We start from the raw sequence: 17,848 nt of genomic DNA on the forward strand, positions 1-17,848 counted from the left end.
TGTCCTTGTCCACCACTGGCAAGTGACCCCCGGGAAGCCTGTCCAAAAGGTATGTGACCCCCCCATCCCTGTGCTAGGAGGTGAGGATACAACTGTGTGTTTTGTTGCCGTTCTCGTTTGTTTGCTCTGTTAGGCATTTAACCACTGAAGTTTCTCCATCGGTTTGGAATTGAAGTGGGACTACTTAACAGTGAATTGGAACTTTCTGCATAGTTTTCCAAATACGTGACACTAGATAAATTGGCAAATTTAAAAGAAAGAAAAGGGCATGGATCCAATTGGTGCTGGACACCAGTTCCCATCAGCCCCGGGCATCCTGACCAATGGTCAGAGATGATGGGAGTTGTAGTCCAACAAAAGAAACTAGGAATTGGAGAGGCTGTGTCGGTCTGTCAACTAAATTTAGCCAAGAAGTTGAATGTTAAGAGGTCATTTTTGAAGGGGGCAGGGAGCACTAGACGACAAGAAATATCTGGAAGTGATGCCTGTATGTGTTATGTTTAGATGTGTGTTGTGAGGTTGAAATAAGCAAATTTTCCCTTTCACTTTACAGGGAAGGATAAAGAATTGTGTGCTGCCTCCATCCCCGTTCTGTAAAATGCTGAGGTTTAGATATGGAAACCTCTGCTTAATTATCTATTTTGTTACTTTACTTTATTCCACTTGCTTACCTAAAGCATTTTATGCCACTCTTCAGTCCAGGGCAGCTGACATATGATAAGTAGTAGCAAGACTTACAGTTGCAAAGGCATGGCACAAAAGGAAAGAGGAATGGAGAGGGAGGAGGAAAAACAAACAAACCAACCAGGCACCGGTTTTTAAAGTTACATAGTAGCATGGTTATTGTTCGTGTGGAAGAGGAAATGAAGGAGGGAGAACACTTCTACTGTAAATGCGCAGTCTGACCAATGCAGGTTTAAGGCTTATGCATGGAAAATGCCTATTGTCGTAAAGTAAAGCTGTCACTTTCACAAGCAGACATAAAATATTGATGGGGTGGGGGAGCAAATATTACTGCAGCACCATCAGATGTGCGTTCTTCGACCTTTTATTTTATGATATGTGTTCTGACATGTGAGCAATATCTCCCCACGTTGTCACCAACTCCTGCAAACATCCAACTTTTTCTCAAGAACTGCCACATTCTTTAAAGTATTGATTTCATGCAACTGGATTAAGTCAGAGTCAGACTTGAAAAATGATCATGCCTTGTTTATACAGAGAAGAAGTCAGAGAAGGGGGGTGATAAATGATAGCTGTGGGTCCAAGGCTAGCCAGTCCCTTCCAGCCCCTCCACACCCAGCCTGGAAGCCAAGGGAACTTGAATTGGCCCAACAATTCCACCCTCCTTCCTTCTTGGGGTGCTTGATAATGTCGCCACACCTATAGATATACAGGGAGTGTGCCCACCATCCAGTTAAAGTGAGTTTAAAAATCACATGGCTTTGCCCAAAGGATCAGGGGAACTGTAGTGTATTAAGGGTGCTGTGAATTGAGGAGTGAACTACAGTCCCCAGGATTCTTTGAGGGAAATCGTGCATTTTAAATGCATGATGTGCACGCAACCACAAAGTGAGATCTGCAACAAAATATTGCAGCGTAACTTCCTCCCTAACCGGAATCGTGTACTTCAGGATTTCAGCTAGTCATGCTCTCTTCGAGGACACTATAAACTGTAAGCGGCTGAAGCAGAATACCCCTCTTCCCACCCCTGCACCCCACCTCAGTTTCCAATTTATTTCCAGTGGGAAGGCTGAGAAGCAGAGCTCCCTCCACTGGCCAGACCCATCGGACGTCATCTCCTCCTACTGTCTTCTGGGGGGCAGCCATTCCATCAGGCTGCCTCAGTGGGAGGGATAGAAAAGTTCATTCCATCATCTTGGTGCCCAAGTTTTGGTTTTCTTCTTCCCTCCTTGTTCCTGTGTTGTGTTGTGTGTGTGTGTGTGTTTATAAAAAGATTGTAAGCCTGCAGGTTTGTTCTGATTGTGTGTAAGCTTGCTCTGGGAGCATTTTCGGCTGAAGAGTGGAGTACAAATGCTGAAAATAAGTAAAATAAACACTTTCCCACCCAACACTGAACATTCCATAGCTACTGAGCACGCACGAGTCCTTATTAGGTTGCTGTTGTTTATTTTCCTGGTGTGTGTGCGCCCTCTGACAGGTTTTCGTTTTAACATATATATTTTTGTACATCTGCAGTCCTCATGATTTCTCTCCTAGCATGACAATACCTCCTTCTGGTTCCTCTGGGTCCATACCTTGACCTGAGCAAGTGAAGTTACAACTTTTATAAGCTTAGCAAGGTTGTGTTAATCTGCCCAGAGCCAGCTCTACCTGCATATAAGGGAGTACATATTGTGGATTATTTAGTTTAATGTTATAATTATTTTTTGAGGGGGGTTGTAAGGTAGCCATGCGTCCTACTTTGCAGAGGAAAATCCTCTGTTTGAAGGGCTGGCCAGTCCATGAACCATAAGAAGGAAGAGCAGGAGAGGGCATTAAGTGACCAACCCACAATTAAGCACCTTGGACAGCAACTGATCAGGCACTCAGGTCAGCTGGTTGTAGTCTTCTGCACCATGGTGAGATCCATTGCATTTATATTTAAATTACAGTGATTATATCTAAATTCGAACCTCTCTATAAAAATTACCAGGTGCACATTTCATATAAAGTGGCATTTTCTTTTGCCGTTTTTGGGCGTTGATGTGTATGTGGCTACCTTAATCACTGGTGGCCTTTCTGATTATAGCAAGGGGGCAAGGGTGTATTACAAGGCACTGGTTTCCATTCTGACCTGTGTTTATGAAACTGAACATAACCAACATACTTTTCGATGTAAAGGAAACATCAAAACAATGTAAAAAGTAAAGGTCATTTATTAGCTATCGTTTGCAGACTGAAACAGCAACCATGATGTGAACAAATGCCGATTGTGTGTGCTTGACTGATTTCTATTTGTAATCAGAGATGAACATGTGGACCGTGGTGATTTCAGCTTCCTTTTTCCATTTTTATTGGATACCCCCAACATCCCTAGCTAAGGTTGGAGCAAGAGAAGGGAAAGCCTTGCCTTGAGGAATGGGTGACAGAAAGCAGAGGGCTGTTTTTGACACAGGAGACATCCTGCAAGGCATTGTCTTGCCTGCAAATGATGCACACAGCATCAATTCCTGCCAGAAATCTTGATCTATAAACCGTATGGTCCCTGGCTAGTGAAAGACACTCTGTATGAGTCAAGGAATCATTTCAGTCAAGGAAACACATGGAAAGGTTCACCTGCATCAGGATGTTGCCCCCTTCCTTCTTCCCCAAGGAAAGGTCTGTCCGGGAGAAGAGAGGAACACCAATAAATTTGATTTCCCCAGTGTTCTAGTATTCAATGTGTGTTTTGAGCATTTGATTTGACTGCTAAAAAACAAAACATATTAAATTTCAGGATGAGACTCATATATCCTTAATGATAACAGAAACCATGAAACCTAAAGCTCAGCTGCTAAATAAGCTCAATGTACTGGTATTGGTGACATGCCTGAAGACAGGCACGCGCACACACAAACTTCAGACATCCAAGTTGAATAGCTTTGCTCTTCAAGCTCGGTTGCTAGGAAGTCTATAGCAACAAAAATTGACAAAGCTGTCACACAGCCCAAGAGCAGACACAAAGTCAAAACAGCAAAATGCTGTTGGGGGAGATTAGAAAATATATAAACCAAGTAGAGTGGTTGAGACACAGAAGGTGCAGATCACCCAGCTGAAAGAGATAAGTCAACAGCAAATCGTTAGGAAGATCCAATGGAAGGTTTTTAAAATCTTCCCGTGGGTCTGAGGAAATACATTGGGGGGGGTAGGGGTTGGGGAGCTTTCAACATGTGTAACTGGTCTGGAGAGGATTTGTCCGATCGAAATCTGCATCTGTCGCCCCAGGTGGGACTGTTCGTTTGAAAGGTTGCTGAATGAGCTGAGGGAAAGTTTCAGTTGCTAAAAGCAGACTTGAGTTACTTTCCTCCATCTCATAAGTAGCCTTTCTTATCCCAGCTCAGTCCTCGAGGCAGGCTTTCACGGCTTAATTAATTCTCCATGGACCTGGCTAGCTCAAATGTCAGGGAATGTGCAGAAGGTGTGTTTGATCATACAGATTATTTTTCTAAACAGAATGCTTGATCTTCCCTTAATATAGAGCATTTTGGTTACTTTGCCTGTGGCGCACCTGACCCTAGCAGAATAACCTCTGTGTGGGGGATAGAGCCGGGTCTAAACTCCTGCGGGAAAATGTAGGGGCCCTTTGGACAAAGGATTGATTCCCCACTCCCCAGTTCCCTGCTCATTGAAGAAAGGAACTTGCAGGGTCTTAAAACTGCAGCGAAACATTAAAACGAAAACGCAGCGGTTAGTGCAATGGATTTTGGGGGGTGTTATCACCCTAGGAAGCAGGCTCATGCTGTCAGAGGAGGTATCTGAAGATAAAGGAGGAAGGGGAACCACTTCTATGGGAGGGGGAACCTCATGGGCAAACAATGCATTCACCTGCATGACCTGTGGCACTAGCCCCCCCCCCAACTTGCAATACTGAAGATGCCTCCTTGGAACTTTTGACAGCTCAAGGGGCACCACTTTCCTATCCCTTCACATCTAGACTGAGCAAGAGACTCTCCATCTTGAGGAATATGGCCCTTTAAAAGTCCCAAGAGGCTTCCTCAGAGGGGGGGGGGGAGCCAAAAACACCAACCTACTTCAGCCCTCATGGGCCTCTAGACCAGGCACCCCCAACCTGCAGCCCTCCAGATGTTTTGGCCTACAACTCCCATGATCCCTAGCTAACAGGACCATTGGTCAGGGATGATGGGAATTGTAGTCCAAAACATCTGGAGGGCTGAAAGTTGGGGGTGGCTGCTCTAGACCGTTGCTGAAGCAACATCCTAGCTTGCTCCTGCTGTGTGTCTGGCATCCATCATAGCTTTCACTGGCTCCACAGTGAGCTGACCATGGTGCTGCTTCTCAGTTTCTTGGACTGTTTACGAGCTTCATTGGTATCCTTGCAGCCTGGAATAAGGTACTTGGGGTAAGAGTTATACTTCCTTCAAGTGCATTTTGAATATCTGGGATGAATTCCCTTGGGGGACATGGGGGAGATTCAGTCCCTACAGGAAAGCCTGCAGACTAATTCTTAGACTGGAGGAGATGGGACACAACCATTTCTCAGAGAGTTAGAAGTAAATTGAGAGAGGCATTGCTTCCCATGGTGGATATGCACATTTGCTTGTTGTACCATTGGCTCTTGTCAAACGGGGCTTTCAGGTTTGGGGAAACAATACCAACAAAGTGTGCTTTAGTTAAGTTAGTAGCGGAATGCATGCATATCCAATATATGGATGATCTCTCAACCAAGCACTGTTCAACTCCTTGGGAGGAACCCCCCCCCCAAGTATCTCCAAATTAATTTGCTCAGCATAGGTGCCAACTCCTTGGGTGCCCAAACACCCACAAATTTCAACCCATGGTTGCAGCGCCAAGGTAGCACTCCTGATGCTCGAAATAATTTATGGATGCCCTGTGGATTTCACCTTAATTAAATTAATTAGTTTAAAGAACTTTGTAAGGAATGCATTGATCCTAAATGTCTATGATTTCCCCCCGCCCCCAAAGCAAGCAGTTTTCTAGAGAAATTATCTCTGAGATTGCCTGCTAATTTTCAGACAGACCTGCTTAGAGAAAAAAATAATTTTACCTTCCAGGATATTTTTTTAAAAGAGTAAAATCTAATCATAGAATAATAAGAATAATCTAGTCTATAATTTTAATTGTGTTTTATTGATTGATGTTTGTAAACCGTCCTGGGATCTATTTCGACAAAGGTCAGTTTAGAGGTCCCACAAATAATTAAATAGTTCAGTGCAAGGAATCTGCTGCTACAACAACCCTAGCAGGTGGTTCACCCAGCCTCTGCTTGGAAAGGAAGGATAGCTCTCCACCCCATGGCGGTGTTATTGAAGATGGAACTTACTTGCAGTGCTGCTGCCCCTAAAATGCAACTGATGATTAAAATATATTTCTTCAGCATGACTGTGGGTGAGCCAGAGGAAGGGGTAGGAATGCTGAATTATTTGCCTGCATGGAACACTACAGGCATAGTGAGTGGGGATTTAGACCCAGGCCTCCCTAGGCCTCACCCAGCCCTCTAACAATTATCCCCCACTGGCAGGCTAATTGCATCATTAATCCAGCCCACATGATCTTCCTTCCATAGGCTTCACCAACTACATGCGCAGCCCGGCTGGGGATATCTTCAACCCAGAGCACTACCAAGTCAACCAGGACATGACTTGCCCTTTGAGCCACTACTTCATCACCTCCTCTCATAACACCTACCTCATGGGGGACCAGCTGATGTCTCAGTCCAGAGTTGACATGTACTCTTGGGTTCTGCAGTCTGGATGTCGTTGCGTTGAAGGTAAGGACCAAAAGCACACACCCCATTGCCCACCCCCTTTTGTTAAAAGACAGCTCTCCGGAGTTTCAGAGAGAAATCTGTCAAATATTTAATACGGCCAAGCAACATAGCTGTCAACTTTTCCCTTTTCTTGCGAGGAATCCTATTCGGAATAAGGGAATTTCCCTTAAAAAAGGGGGAAAGTTGACAGCTATGCCAAGCAACCATTAAAGAAATTACAAAATATAAAAAAATGGAAAATCACAGCCTCAGAAGAACAAAGGTGACCAGTTAGGAGCTTACCATCATAGCTGGTCTAAGAGATACTGCAACATTCACCGTGCTAATGGGTTTATTAGCACCCACCCACCCCTTAAATCTAAACCTTCTGTTTTTGTTCTTCCCCTTTGCAGTTGACTGCTGGGATGGGCCGGATGGTGAGCCTATCGTCCACCATGGCTACACCCTCACCTCCAAGATCCTTTTTAAAGATGTTATTGAGACCATAAACAAATATGCCTTTATCAAGAGCGAGTAGGTATCCACGTGGGTGCTGTATTTTAAGAAATGGGTTCTTAAAGGGCCAGTGTGGTGTAGTGGTTAAGAGTGGTAGACTCGTAATCTGGTGAACCGGGTTCGCGTCTCCGCTCCACCACATGTAGCTGCTGGGTGACCTTGGGCTAGTCACACTTCTTTGAAGTCTCTCAGCCCCACTCACCTCACAGAGTTTTTGTTGTGGGGGAGGAATGGAAAGGAGAAAGTTAGCTGCTTTGAGACTCCTTCGGGTAGTGATAAAGTGGGATCTCAAATCCAAACTCTTCTTCTACCAAGGGGAAGATCAACTGTCATCATTTTACGCTGGAATGATTAAACTATTTTGTATTTGTTTCTTGTTGTGATGAGGGGGAGTTCTGGGAGAGGACAGACTACCGTGTTGGGAGATGGAGGTGTATTGAAATTTGATTTGGAGTTTCTATGTTTTATTAAGAGCCAAGCCCACTATCTACCCAACCACCCCAGGTCTTCATATTACAGTCTGGCCCCATATTGTCTGACACCCCCCCCAAAAAAATCTAACTTTCATCCTCCCACTTTCTCTAGTAGACTTATCCCTGTGAATTAAGAAACCAGTGGTGGGAGAGGGTTAGCTGGGCAACACTAGATTCCTGCAGGCATTATCCTTACAGCCTGGGTGCATAGCCATTAGCCTTAAAGCCCATGGGATGCATGGCAATTATAGTTACCAAAGCTTCTGAGTTAAATAAAGCAAGTTGGGAGACACCGGGAATTACTGTTCCCGTGGATACCAGCAGCAGTGGACCTGAGCCATAAAGATGAGGCCTAAAAGGCCTTTGTTGTCATCAGCCAGCCCTTCCCTGAAGGGCAAATTGGCATACAAAAGAGGAGCTCGTACGGACTATTGGCTTTCCCCCAGGCTTCATCTTCCCAAGCTTAAATTTGCATGCAAAGTGGGAAGGGGCCTTCTAGGATCGAATCTACACAGATATTTAAAAAATGCTGTGGAGATGCTTTATTTTAAATTTAAAACGTTTTGAAAAATACATTGGATTTTGCATAGCTCACTGTCACCATCTAGTGTCACATTTGTATGTTGCACTTTACAACACATTCGAAAAGTTTTATTTGCAGCTGTGTAGCTGAGTCCTAGGTTTGGCCTTCCGGAACTTTATTAGCTAACTCTCGGAAGGACCCCAAGAAGCACAGGGGGAGCCAATTTCAAGACCAGCCCATCGCTGTTCCTCTTGCTCTTTTTTCAAAGTCTCAGGAAAGCTTCGCCTAATGCAATCATGGGGATGGGGGACCTGTAGCACCCCAGATTCTGCCAGAGTACAACTCCCTTCAGTTTTAGCCAGCGAGGGAAATGGTCAGGGTTGATGGGAGTTTTAGTTCAGCTCCCTCTGTTTGTAAGTAAGAAGGCAGGCCAGGGGGATATTGGTGGAGCAGTGTCTTGTTTCACATAATGAACCAGAGACAGGCAAGCTCCACTGAAAACATGACTGCTTATTAGCAGGTAGCTGACAACCCAGCTGCTTGGCCTCCAAACTACAGGGTATTTTGTCAGGCAGGAGACAGAATGTCCGAGAGTGCATTATCCAGATGGCAGAAATGCATCCTGCTCAGATGGGATGGGATTTGCTGCCTCTGAATCTAGAGTCACTCAGATAACCAGAGAGAGATGCTTTCCAGATGTTTTTTATTTTAACTTGTCCTATTTGGCTGAGAATAGTGGGTCTCTGTGTCAAGGTAAGTCTCTGCAGCCAGCGCTTTTGCAGTGGCTTCCAAGAGTGTGTGGAGAAGCTCTTTTATGTGACTTTCCTCTTTTTGTGCTTTGATTCTGCAAACTTAAAGCTGTGACAGCAGTTCCGTCTCCTCTCACTGTGCAAGCCAGAAGGGCTCAGGATATCTTAACGGTATTTGTAGTACCCTCACCGGACTACAATGCACAGAATTAGAAGTGCTATTTTTCTAGAAAAAGAGGAGCCGGAACTCACCATGAATGAAAGAGGAGCCGGAACTCACCATGAACGCCTCCCTCGTTCTCTTAGAATGGCAATGGCGCCCACCTGAGAGGTGCTGGAACTGAGCTCTGGTGAGTTCCAGCTGGAAGAAAAGCCCTGAGAATTAGGAACGCAAGAAAACCTGTCTGTAACCCTATCTACAGTGTCTGTTGAGACTCCTAGGATGTAGGAGGCCAACAGTAGGTGCAGCCACTTCCAATGACCGACATTCTAGTTTTGCTGCCATCTTCCTCCTTGCTGAGTTTTAAAACGCTGAGACTGAGGAGGAGGAAGCAAACAAGCAGTGCCACACTCTGGAGCAGGATGAGGACAGACTGAGGTTGATGGGGCAGTACCCCAGCTGGACCAGATGCTACTGCACCCTGTTCCCCACAGTGGTTAACCCAGTAAGGAGCCTGCAAGCAGACTGTTCAGAACTTCTGAACCTTCCTGCTGTCCCGCTCCAAATCAACTGGTATTTCAGAGGTAGACTGCACCTGAACCTGGAGATTCTGTGTTGTGACTAGTTGCAACTGAGAACCTTATCCCCCATGAATTTGCTGTTTCAATCTATCTGAAGTATATACTGTTTTTAACGATGTGCTGTGCGGATTCTTTGGGAGACGGGGAGCTGTGGCAGTCAGAACTGTTAGGAAACAAGTCTAAATTTCATAGTGAAGGCATACTGTCGGTGCAATCCTGAATACATATGACTCAGAAGTAAGTCATGGTTGCGTTCAGTGGTAAGGATGAGGCTGTAGCTGGAAGGAGCAAGGAAGAGGAGTTTAGGGCAATGCATCATTATTAGCACTATTACTAATTTCCATAGCACAAACATATATAAAACATACCTATGCATTGTACAGAGTTTCAGTTTAAACCAAAAGAGCATAAAAAGAGGTGGTTGCAGACAGCTGTTTGTTGAGCACCCATTGTGATTTATTTGCAGGGAGACTAGATAACATTGGCTATTTAGTGAGTGTAAGGACGTTCAGTGGTTGCTCATGAGAAAGCAGTCGAACGCAGCACTTCTAAAAACTAAGTACTTTATTGTGCAGATATTTACAGTGGAGCAAAAGTTCAAACGTCCATCTCATCCCTCTGCAGAGTCCAGGAATGAACCCTTCCAGTTCTTGGTCCAGCAAAAGAGGCGCAGGATCCTGAACCCCCGTCTCCCCCTTCCACGTCTTTCCTGTCTGCGAACTAGGGGCGCGGGAAACTGTCCCCGTTCCCCGCTTTCCCCTTGGTGCTCAGGCTCTGCCATCCCTTCACAGCCCCTGCGCCGACTTCCTGCCTCTAACTCCCCCTCCCCACTGGAGGAATGGTCGCTTCCTGCAGAGGAGGGGGATGACGAACTGGTGAACAGAGGGGGAGGTTCCCTGTACTGCAAGCGCTCCCGGGATGCTACCTGCCGTGGGGAGGGGGGTTTCCTGACAGTGAGCATTTGCCCTGATTTGTTTGTGTGTGTGTGTGTGGGGGGGGGGGTTATATGCTGTTGCATCAACCCAAGTGCTTTCTCAAGCTTTCCAGAGCATTTCCCCTCACTTTCCTCCATGCAAAAAGTCCGATCTTTTGGGGGAAGTGGGTTTGTTGCGCTGTCCCAATTGGCTAATAATAGTGGGCCCCGAATGTGCTTGCATGCGATTGGTATCCCAACTCAACCGTAGCAACAGTCAGGAAGCAAGAAAATTCAAGCAGAACACATTAAACAAACAGAAACGTTAAAAACGGTTGATCTGCCAAGAAGGCTATAAAAACTATAAATCATTTTCTGAAGAAGGCTTGGTGAAATGACAAGTCTTTAGTTGATGCCTGAAGCTCTGTGGATTATACCAACTTGATTTCGCTAGGGAGAGGAGTTCAATAACTCTGGTACCGTTGCCGCCACACTAAATGCACAATTCCTTGCTGAGGGCGCCCTGACGCTGCCGGATATCAGTGGAAGATTGCAAAGATAGCATACACAGCTCGGTTCCTCCTGCTGCATGTTCTCGGTGGATGTCCGAACAGGCATCTGTCTCACTTACCCTGTGTACACACTTCCTGTTAATTCTGCACCCAGTGCTCACCCATCTCTGGTTTTGAAAGCGATGCACATATGGTGTTAGCTGCAACCCATATCTATCCTGTATCTATCCCATTGTTTTCTTATGAAATGCTGCGTTTTGTTGCATTCCCCCACCCCCAAACCAGCTTCAATCCAAATTGAGAAAAATGAATGACCTAGCTGTGTTCCAAGCTACTAATGTGCACAGCCTCAGGCCACGTTCCTTGTGAAGAGGTGTTGGCAGTTAAACCATGCTGAGAACTGTAACTCCATGAAGGAAATAGGAGGTCTCCTGACATCTCTCAGTGCCCTTAACAAACAACAGCTCCCAGAATTCTTTTTTTTGGGGGGGGGGAGCCATGACTGTTTAAAGCAGCATCTTCTTAGTGCTTTACATGCATCATGATTTGATTGTGGCCTGAGATTCAGCGAAGAGGGTAAACTGAGCTGGGACAGGTACCGAGCCCCATGCCTTTTGGCCAAAAAACCCCCACCTCTGTTTATTTTTGTTACCTTGTGCATAGCGCGCAGTGTGGACGTAGCAGGCTTAGTCAGGCATGGCCGATTTAGTGGAGATGATAACCAGTTATTGCCTGCGCTGGGCAACTGGTGTGGAATTGCCTTTCCATCATTCCATCGTCTCACCTTGAATCCACTTTTCCTCTCAAAGCCGTATGATGAGCTCCAAGCCATATGGAGCGCTTTCAGTGCCTAAGCTCAGAGAATCCAAAAATAGATACTGAAACCCCAAAGAGAGCCAGGAGATTGATTGATTGGCTTGTAAAGTCTGTCCTTTGCAGTGTGGTGCCAGCACTGTTAGACCCGGTTAATGAATCTTCCCCGGCGGGAGACTGTGGCTTTCTCTCTGTGTGTTTGTGGCTTATATTTCTAAATATAAACACCAGCAGAATTCTCAAGTTGAACAGTCGACCCCCTGCCCCCCAACCCTGGGTTGTAGCCATTGCCTAGTGTAGTCCTACTCAGAGCAGACCCTTTGGAATTAATGGAGATGACTAACTCAGGTCCATTAATGTCCGTGGATCTATTCCGAGTGGAACTTAGTTGTATATGTCCCATTCTTTCTTGGAAGTTCTCAAACTATGATCTGTGGGCTAGGGACAGGCAAATCTGTCAATTTTCTTTTCTGAAAGTGCCCTTGGCACACTGTGGGGGGGGGGCATAAACTGGTGGAATCTAAGAACCCAAGTACAATTTGCTGGGTTCAGGGAGCAGGGCTTCTCTCCATAACTGGTGAAACCAGACTCAATTATGCAAAAGAAAAGCACTTCCAAAATTTCCCTCACTTTGCATAATTTATACTGAATGTGAAGTTCAGGGTATTTCTTGGCTCGGAAATGCAAAAATGTTTAGCACATACACAGTACCCAATAGGGTCAAGCTGAAAGTCTGAAGGTTTTTACTTCTGGCTGAAATCTGCAGTAGGTGAAAGAAATTTTCTTAAAAGTTCAGAATGCTGGCGGTGGTGATAATTTTGTTGTCCTCCCCTCTTTTTGGTTGCTGCTGCCTGTTTAACAACAGTGGTCCCCCCCCCACTGCCACCCCCCCAAATGCTGAGGTCAGTGTTTTTCCAGGGCACTCTGGGGAGCGGGGGGCGGAGCTGCCTGCACTGGGAGCGGCCATTTTGTCCTCACAATGAGTTGTATCCAACACTAGTCCTAATCGAAGTTAATGAACATGACTAATGAACATTGAATTTAATGAACTTGACTAATTATCTGGCCCATTGGATACAACTGTTTGTCTGTGGCAGTCTGGGAAAACAAAATGGCATCTGCTAGCTGATGTGAGAAACCTTGCCACCACCAGGGATAGAGTTGCCCTTCCTACTGGCCATGTGGCTAGAATTCATTATGGAATGGGACGTCCCTATTTCCATCGGAGAAATGTTGCGGGGGGGGGGGGGTATGTGAATGGGACAGTGAAATAGCAAGGGGTTGGGAACAGGACATTTTCACTTGGCCCTTATTACTGCCTACAGCCCTAATAGACAATTCTTAGGGCGGAAGTGCAAATAACAATGCATGCATTCAGCTCAAGTGAGCAAAACGACCCAAGTGCACATTTACAAAGAAAGTGTTGAGCAGAAAACAGCCGCAGAGTGTGCTAAATTCAAGCAGATCCTCCTGTTCCTTTTCTGTTTAAGTAGCCTGGATGCCTGTGCAGGGAATAAATTGGGCAGTATTTTCAGCACTTCCCCCAGCCACAGTCTTATTTATGAGATGCTATCTCAGGTTTTTATCGCCTCTGAATTCTCCGAGAGTCCTTTATTTGCAAGAGCATTTTTTTTGCCGCTCTTTTTTTTACATTTAAGCAAAACAGGAGAGCGGAGGACGACAAGCCACAAGGCTTGCCGCTATCATAAAAGTGATCATTAAGGGATATTCAGGGTGGTCTCAGAGCCTGCCAACAAGCTGCATACAATAAACTGGCTCAGGTTTAGAGATAATGATGGGCGCCGGAAGTAAAAGGAACCTCTTGCTTGCTTTGTTTATGGGATCCATTATCCAGTAGTACCGACTTTTTTTTAACTCATAGGAGGTAAGATGGGTACTCACAAGGAGATGGAGATGACTGCTAGGGTGCACTGCACAGAGGAGGCTTCCGTTGGCCTTTTATCCAGCTTGGCCATTTGGACTGGTAGGTTGGAAGGCAGGGAGCCCAGCAGTAGGTGGCGCCACAGTCAGTTCCTCCTCCCTGCTGAGTTCCACAAGGAGCAACACTGAGACTGTGCAGGAGGAAACCGACAGGCAGTGCCACCTCCTGGACTGCTAATAAGTCTATATGTGTCTCTCTGTTCTGTGCCCAGGCACATTGCCTTCTCTCAGTTGTACTGGGTTTTATTCTACATCTGCGTCTCCTCCCTCAAAAGCAGGAAATGACCAAACAACATAAGAAAATTCCTGTTAAATCTTACCAATGGCCCACCTGGTCCAGCATCCCAATCCCACAGTGGCCAACCAATAGGCATTTGAAACCTTGTCGTTGAACAGAAGCTTGGGAGTGACTTTTATATAAAAGAAAACATGAAATTCTGAACAACTAAGCCAGGGAATAGTCAGCACGGTGCTCTCTAGATGCTGTTTGACTTCCAGCTCGCATCATCCCTGACCACTGGCTATTGCTGTTTGGGACGGATGGGAGTTGTAACCCAACAACGTCCAGAGGGTATCACATTGGCTGTCCCTGGACTGAGTGACCACCATTGTCGGAATCCTCACGGGTGCAAACCAAGAACTCTCTTGTGTTTGGCATTTTGGGTCTGGAACCAGAAATGTGGCTGTGCCTTTGCAGAACAGCAAGTGATTATAGAAAAGAAACAACCCTCAGATGTGCAACTGAACCATTTTTTCCTTGTGTGGGTTTGCTCTCCTCCTCCAAAGGTACCCTGTCATTTTGTCAATCGAGAACCACTGCAGCGTGGGGCAGCAGAAGAAGATGGCCCAGTATCTTATCGAAATCCTGGGGGACAAACTGGACCTGTCTTCCGTGAGCAATGAAGATCCCACAAAGTTGCCTTCCCCAGAAAGTCTGAAAGGGAAAATATTGGTCAAGGTAAGATGTCTACTATATATTTTGGGAAAGCTGTTGGTTTGTCTGTCAGCTATACACTATGTTAAGATAAAACAATCACATTTTGCGTGATGGTTCCTGGGACCGAGGAGCAGGTTTGGACGCAATTACAAGCCGTTTTGAATCAAGATGGTGGATCGAACCTTTCAAAACTGCACTGATTTCCCCCCCCCCTTAGAATTCTTAAGCAACACCCGATATGTGACTATTACTATATGTATATACACAGAGACACACTTTTCTCTTAGATTTGTTCCAATGTCTGTGTCTGAATGGAAGCCTCAGCATCAGGCCATCTTCCAGCTCTAGACTATTCCGAATTTTAAGATTCACAGTGTGTGCCTCGGCCGCTCCTCTTTTGCTGTGGCTGCAGCCAGTGTAGACCCAGCGAAGGTTTGTGCGTGTCTAAATGAATAACCATGGTTGACTGTGCCTGAACTGCCAGTGTCTCTCCGGAATCCTCCTGACATCAATCAAACTCTAATGGCATGTAGCATGAAGCTTGTGAAGTTAGCCTCAGGAGAGCCATCCGAAGTGCTGCCATTGTAGCTTCCCCTCTCGTTACTCTCCTACGTGCCGGCCAAGCAGTCCTCATTGCCTCCATCCTTTTGTTACGGCTAGCTGGTGAAGTTGTTGAATGGAATATCCCCTGGAGTGGTGGCAAAGGTTGTTGGTGTTATTGTTTAAATCTCTTTGCAAGCTGCCTGACATTTTGATAGACATTCGAGGGCAGCAAGTGAAGTACCCTCTGGATTTTTTGGGGTGGTGGTGGGGTGTAGCAGGCAGTCTGTTAACATACCAAATGGAAAAAGCTTCCGCTGTTGGCCAGCCTGAATGTTGACTCAAATGTTCCCAGTGCCTGAGAATGGGGGCAGATTTGGTTTTGCAGCTATGTTGACTTGGTCCATTGCAGAGGTGAATTCGATTGTGTGCTTTGTGAAGCTTGAGGTAGTCTAGGGACTCCTGCAGCTCCTTACTATTTGGGGCAGAAGGGTGTCTCCGGCTGCTGTCCCCAACCTAGTGCCACCCAGATTTCTTGGACCACAACTCCCACCAGAGCCAGCCAGCATCACCAATAGTTGGGGTGATGGGAATTGTAGTCCAAAACATTCCTGGTTTGGGGAGCACTAGTCTACTGTAACTAGGACTCAACTGGAATCTTCTCAACAGTAGCACCAATTTGGCCTTCCCATAAGTCTCAGCTGATTCCCCACCCACTCTGCATCAAAGCTCTTAGATATAATGATAAGTCTCATAGTCTCTTCAGGGTTACTATATTAAGTTTACAAGCTGAAATTAAATTATAGTATCTGGGCAAGGGCTTGCAAATGAAAATGGCATTCATTCAGTGTTATCCAAAGGTACTGGGGCTTTTAGAGGGTGTGTGTGTGTGACATACTATTAAGAAAGAGGTTGTTTAAAGTTTTACTTAGGGCTGCAGAATGTAGCAGCCAGGTTGCTGACAAGGATGTCCCGTTGATATCATATAGCACCTCCATTGAGAGAGCTGCTCTAGCTAACACTATGCTGTTGGGTGCAGTTCAAGGGAGATTGTAATATTTATCTCCTTGTACACCACGTTGGCTGTGAAGCCATTTATAAATTTGTAAAACAAATAATCCATCACAAGGGTCAGAGGAAATGCCAAAGACGTTTTTTTTAGATGCAGAGCAGAAGCAAAACAAAAGGTCTCTAAACTACCAAACACTATATGCTTTGCGTTACTGCGGGAGGACTGTTTGAGACTGATATGAGCCGTGATGTTACTTGCAAGAAGCTAGCCCTGGAATAGAAGGCTGTGGCCTTTAAGGTATGAAACAAAGTCTCAAAGTACAGACATAGGTCTTTTTCACATCTACTCTGCTGTCAATATCAGTTTTACACAAGTTTTAGCTGTCATGACTCCTCCCTGCAAAATAAAATCTTGGGAACTGTACCTTAGCAGAGCCTTGGTTTGGAGAGTGTGGGTACGCGCATGGAATTCATATTGCTGCCCCAAGATTACATGCGTAAGAGGCTAATAAGCCCTCTGACATTCTGAGCACATAGTGACACTGTCACACTAACAGAGAAGAATTTCTCTTTTTTATATAGCCTTAACTATGCCCTGTTAGTCATGGTTATCTACCGGTATTTTTTTCCCAAAGTAAAAAATAATAATGGAGCATTCGAATCAAAATACTTGACAAACCTGAATCTTTCACAGCACAGGTTAAATTTCAGGCGGAACCTTTTTTTAACAGGCACTGAACCGTAAAATCAGCTGCTGACAGACAGACAGACAGACAGCTCCTCCCATTGAACCTCCCCACCCCTATATGAAAAAATCCAACCAGCAATTGCTGGTTACATGCTGTGGAGTCCCACAGCCAAGCCCTGGAGTCTTAAAAAAAAGAAAGAAAGTCTTGGCCCCAAACCTGATGGAGCTGTTTGACTGCCATTTGTGGGGCTTTATCCACTATGAGAGGCTATTATGACTTAAGATGTTATCCGATTGTGCCAAAAGGAATCATAGAATTGTAGTGTTGGAAAGGGACCCCAAGGGTCATCCAGTTCAACCCTCTGCAATGAAGGAATCTCAGCTAAAGTATCCATGACCGATGGCCGCCCACCCTCTGTTTAAAAGCCTCCAAGGAAGAAGGAGAGTCCCCAACCTTCCAAGGAAGACTTTCCCACTGTTGAACAGCTCTTACTATCAGAAAGTTATTCCTGATGTTTAGTTGGAATCGCCTTTCATGTAACTTGAAGCCATTGGTTAGAGTCCTACCATCAAGAGCAGGAGAAAACATGCTTGTTTCAAACTTATAGCCATTATAAGAAAACTTAGAGCTGCTTTTTTTTTAAGTAGCAGTAGTAGTAGTAATACCGGTAACAACAACAACAACAACAACAACAACAACAACAACAACAACTCGTAATAACACCACCACCCCATAGTGAATGGTGAGGCACACAACTTTGTTTATTTTAACTGAGATTTGGACCTGGATCAAATTGGTCAGCCTCCCAAGACTTAATTGGACTGTTTCCCATAGTGCCGAATTGAGGTCTAAAATGAATCTTGTGGTCAGTGCATACTCTTACTGGGAAGATAAGGGGGCGCTGTGGTTTAAACCACTGAGCCTCTTGGGCTTGCCAATTGGAAGGTCAGCGGTTCCAATCCCTGCAATGGGGTGAGCTCCCGTTGTTCTGTGCCAGCTCCTGCCAACCTAGCAGTTCGAAAGCACGCCAGTGCAAGTAGATAGATAGGTACCACTATGG

General features: G+C 45.5%; 1 protein-coding gene across 5 annotated transcripts in view; it reads left to right on the forward strand.

The window, feature by feature from the left end:
• The window catches only part of PLCH2 (phospholipase C eta 2), a 278,707-nt gene that overhangs the window by 198,579 nt on the left and 62,280 nt on the right, over positions 1 to 17,848 (forward strand). For all 5 annotated transcript variants that reach the window (XM_033156392.1, XM_033156394.1, XM_033156393.1 and 2 more), the window contains exons 7-9: positions 6,248 to 6,451; positions 6,844 to 6,964; positions 14,398 to 14,569. In XM_033156392.1, coding sequence (XP_033012283.1) covers positions 6,248 to 6,451; positions 6,844 to 6,964; positions 14,398 to 14,569 — 497 coding nt within the window. The remainder of the gene's footprint in view (positions 1 to 6,247; positions 6,452 to 6,843; positions 6,965 to 14,397; positions 14,570 to 17,848) is intronic.

This window comes from Lacerta agilis, chromosome 8 (assembly GCF_009819535.1).
Source record: "Lacerta agilis isolate rLacAgi1 chromosome 8, rLacAgi1.pri, whole genome shotgun sequence".
Lineage (NCBI taxonomy): Eukaryota > Metazoa > Chordata > Lepidosauria > Squamata > Lacertidae > Lacerta > Lacerta agilis.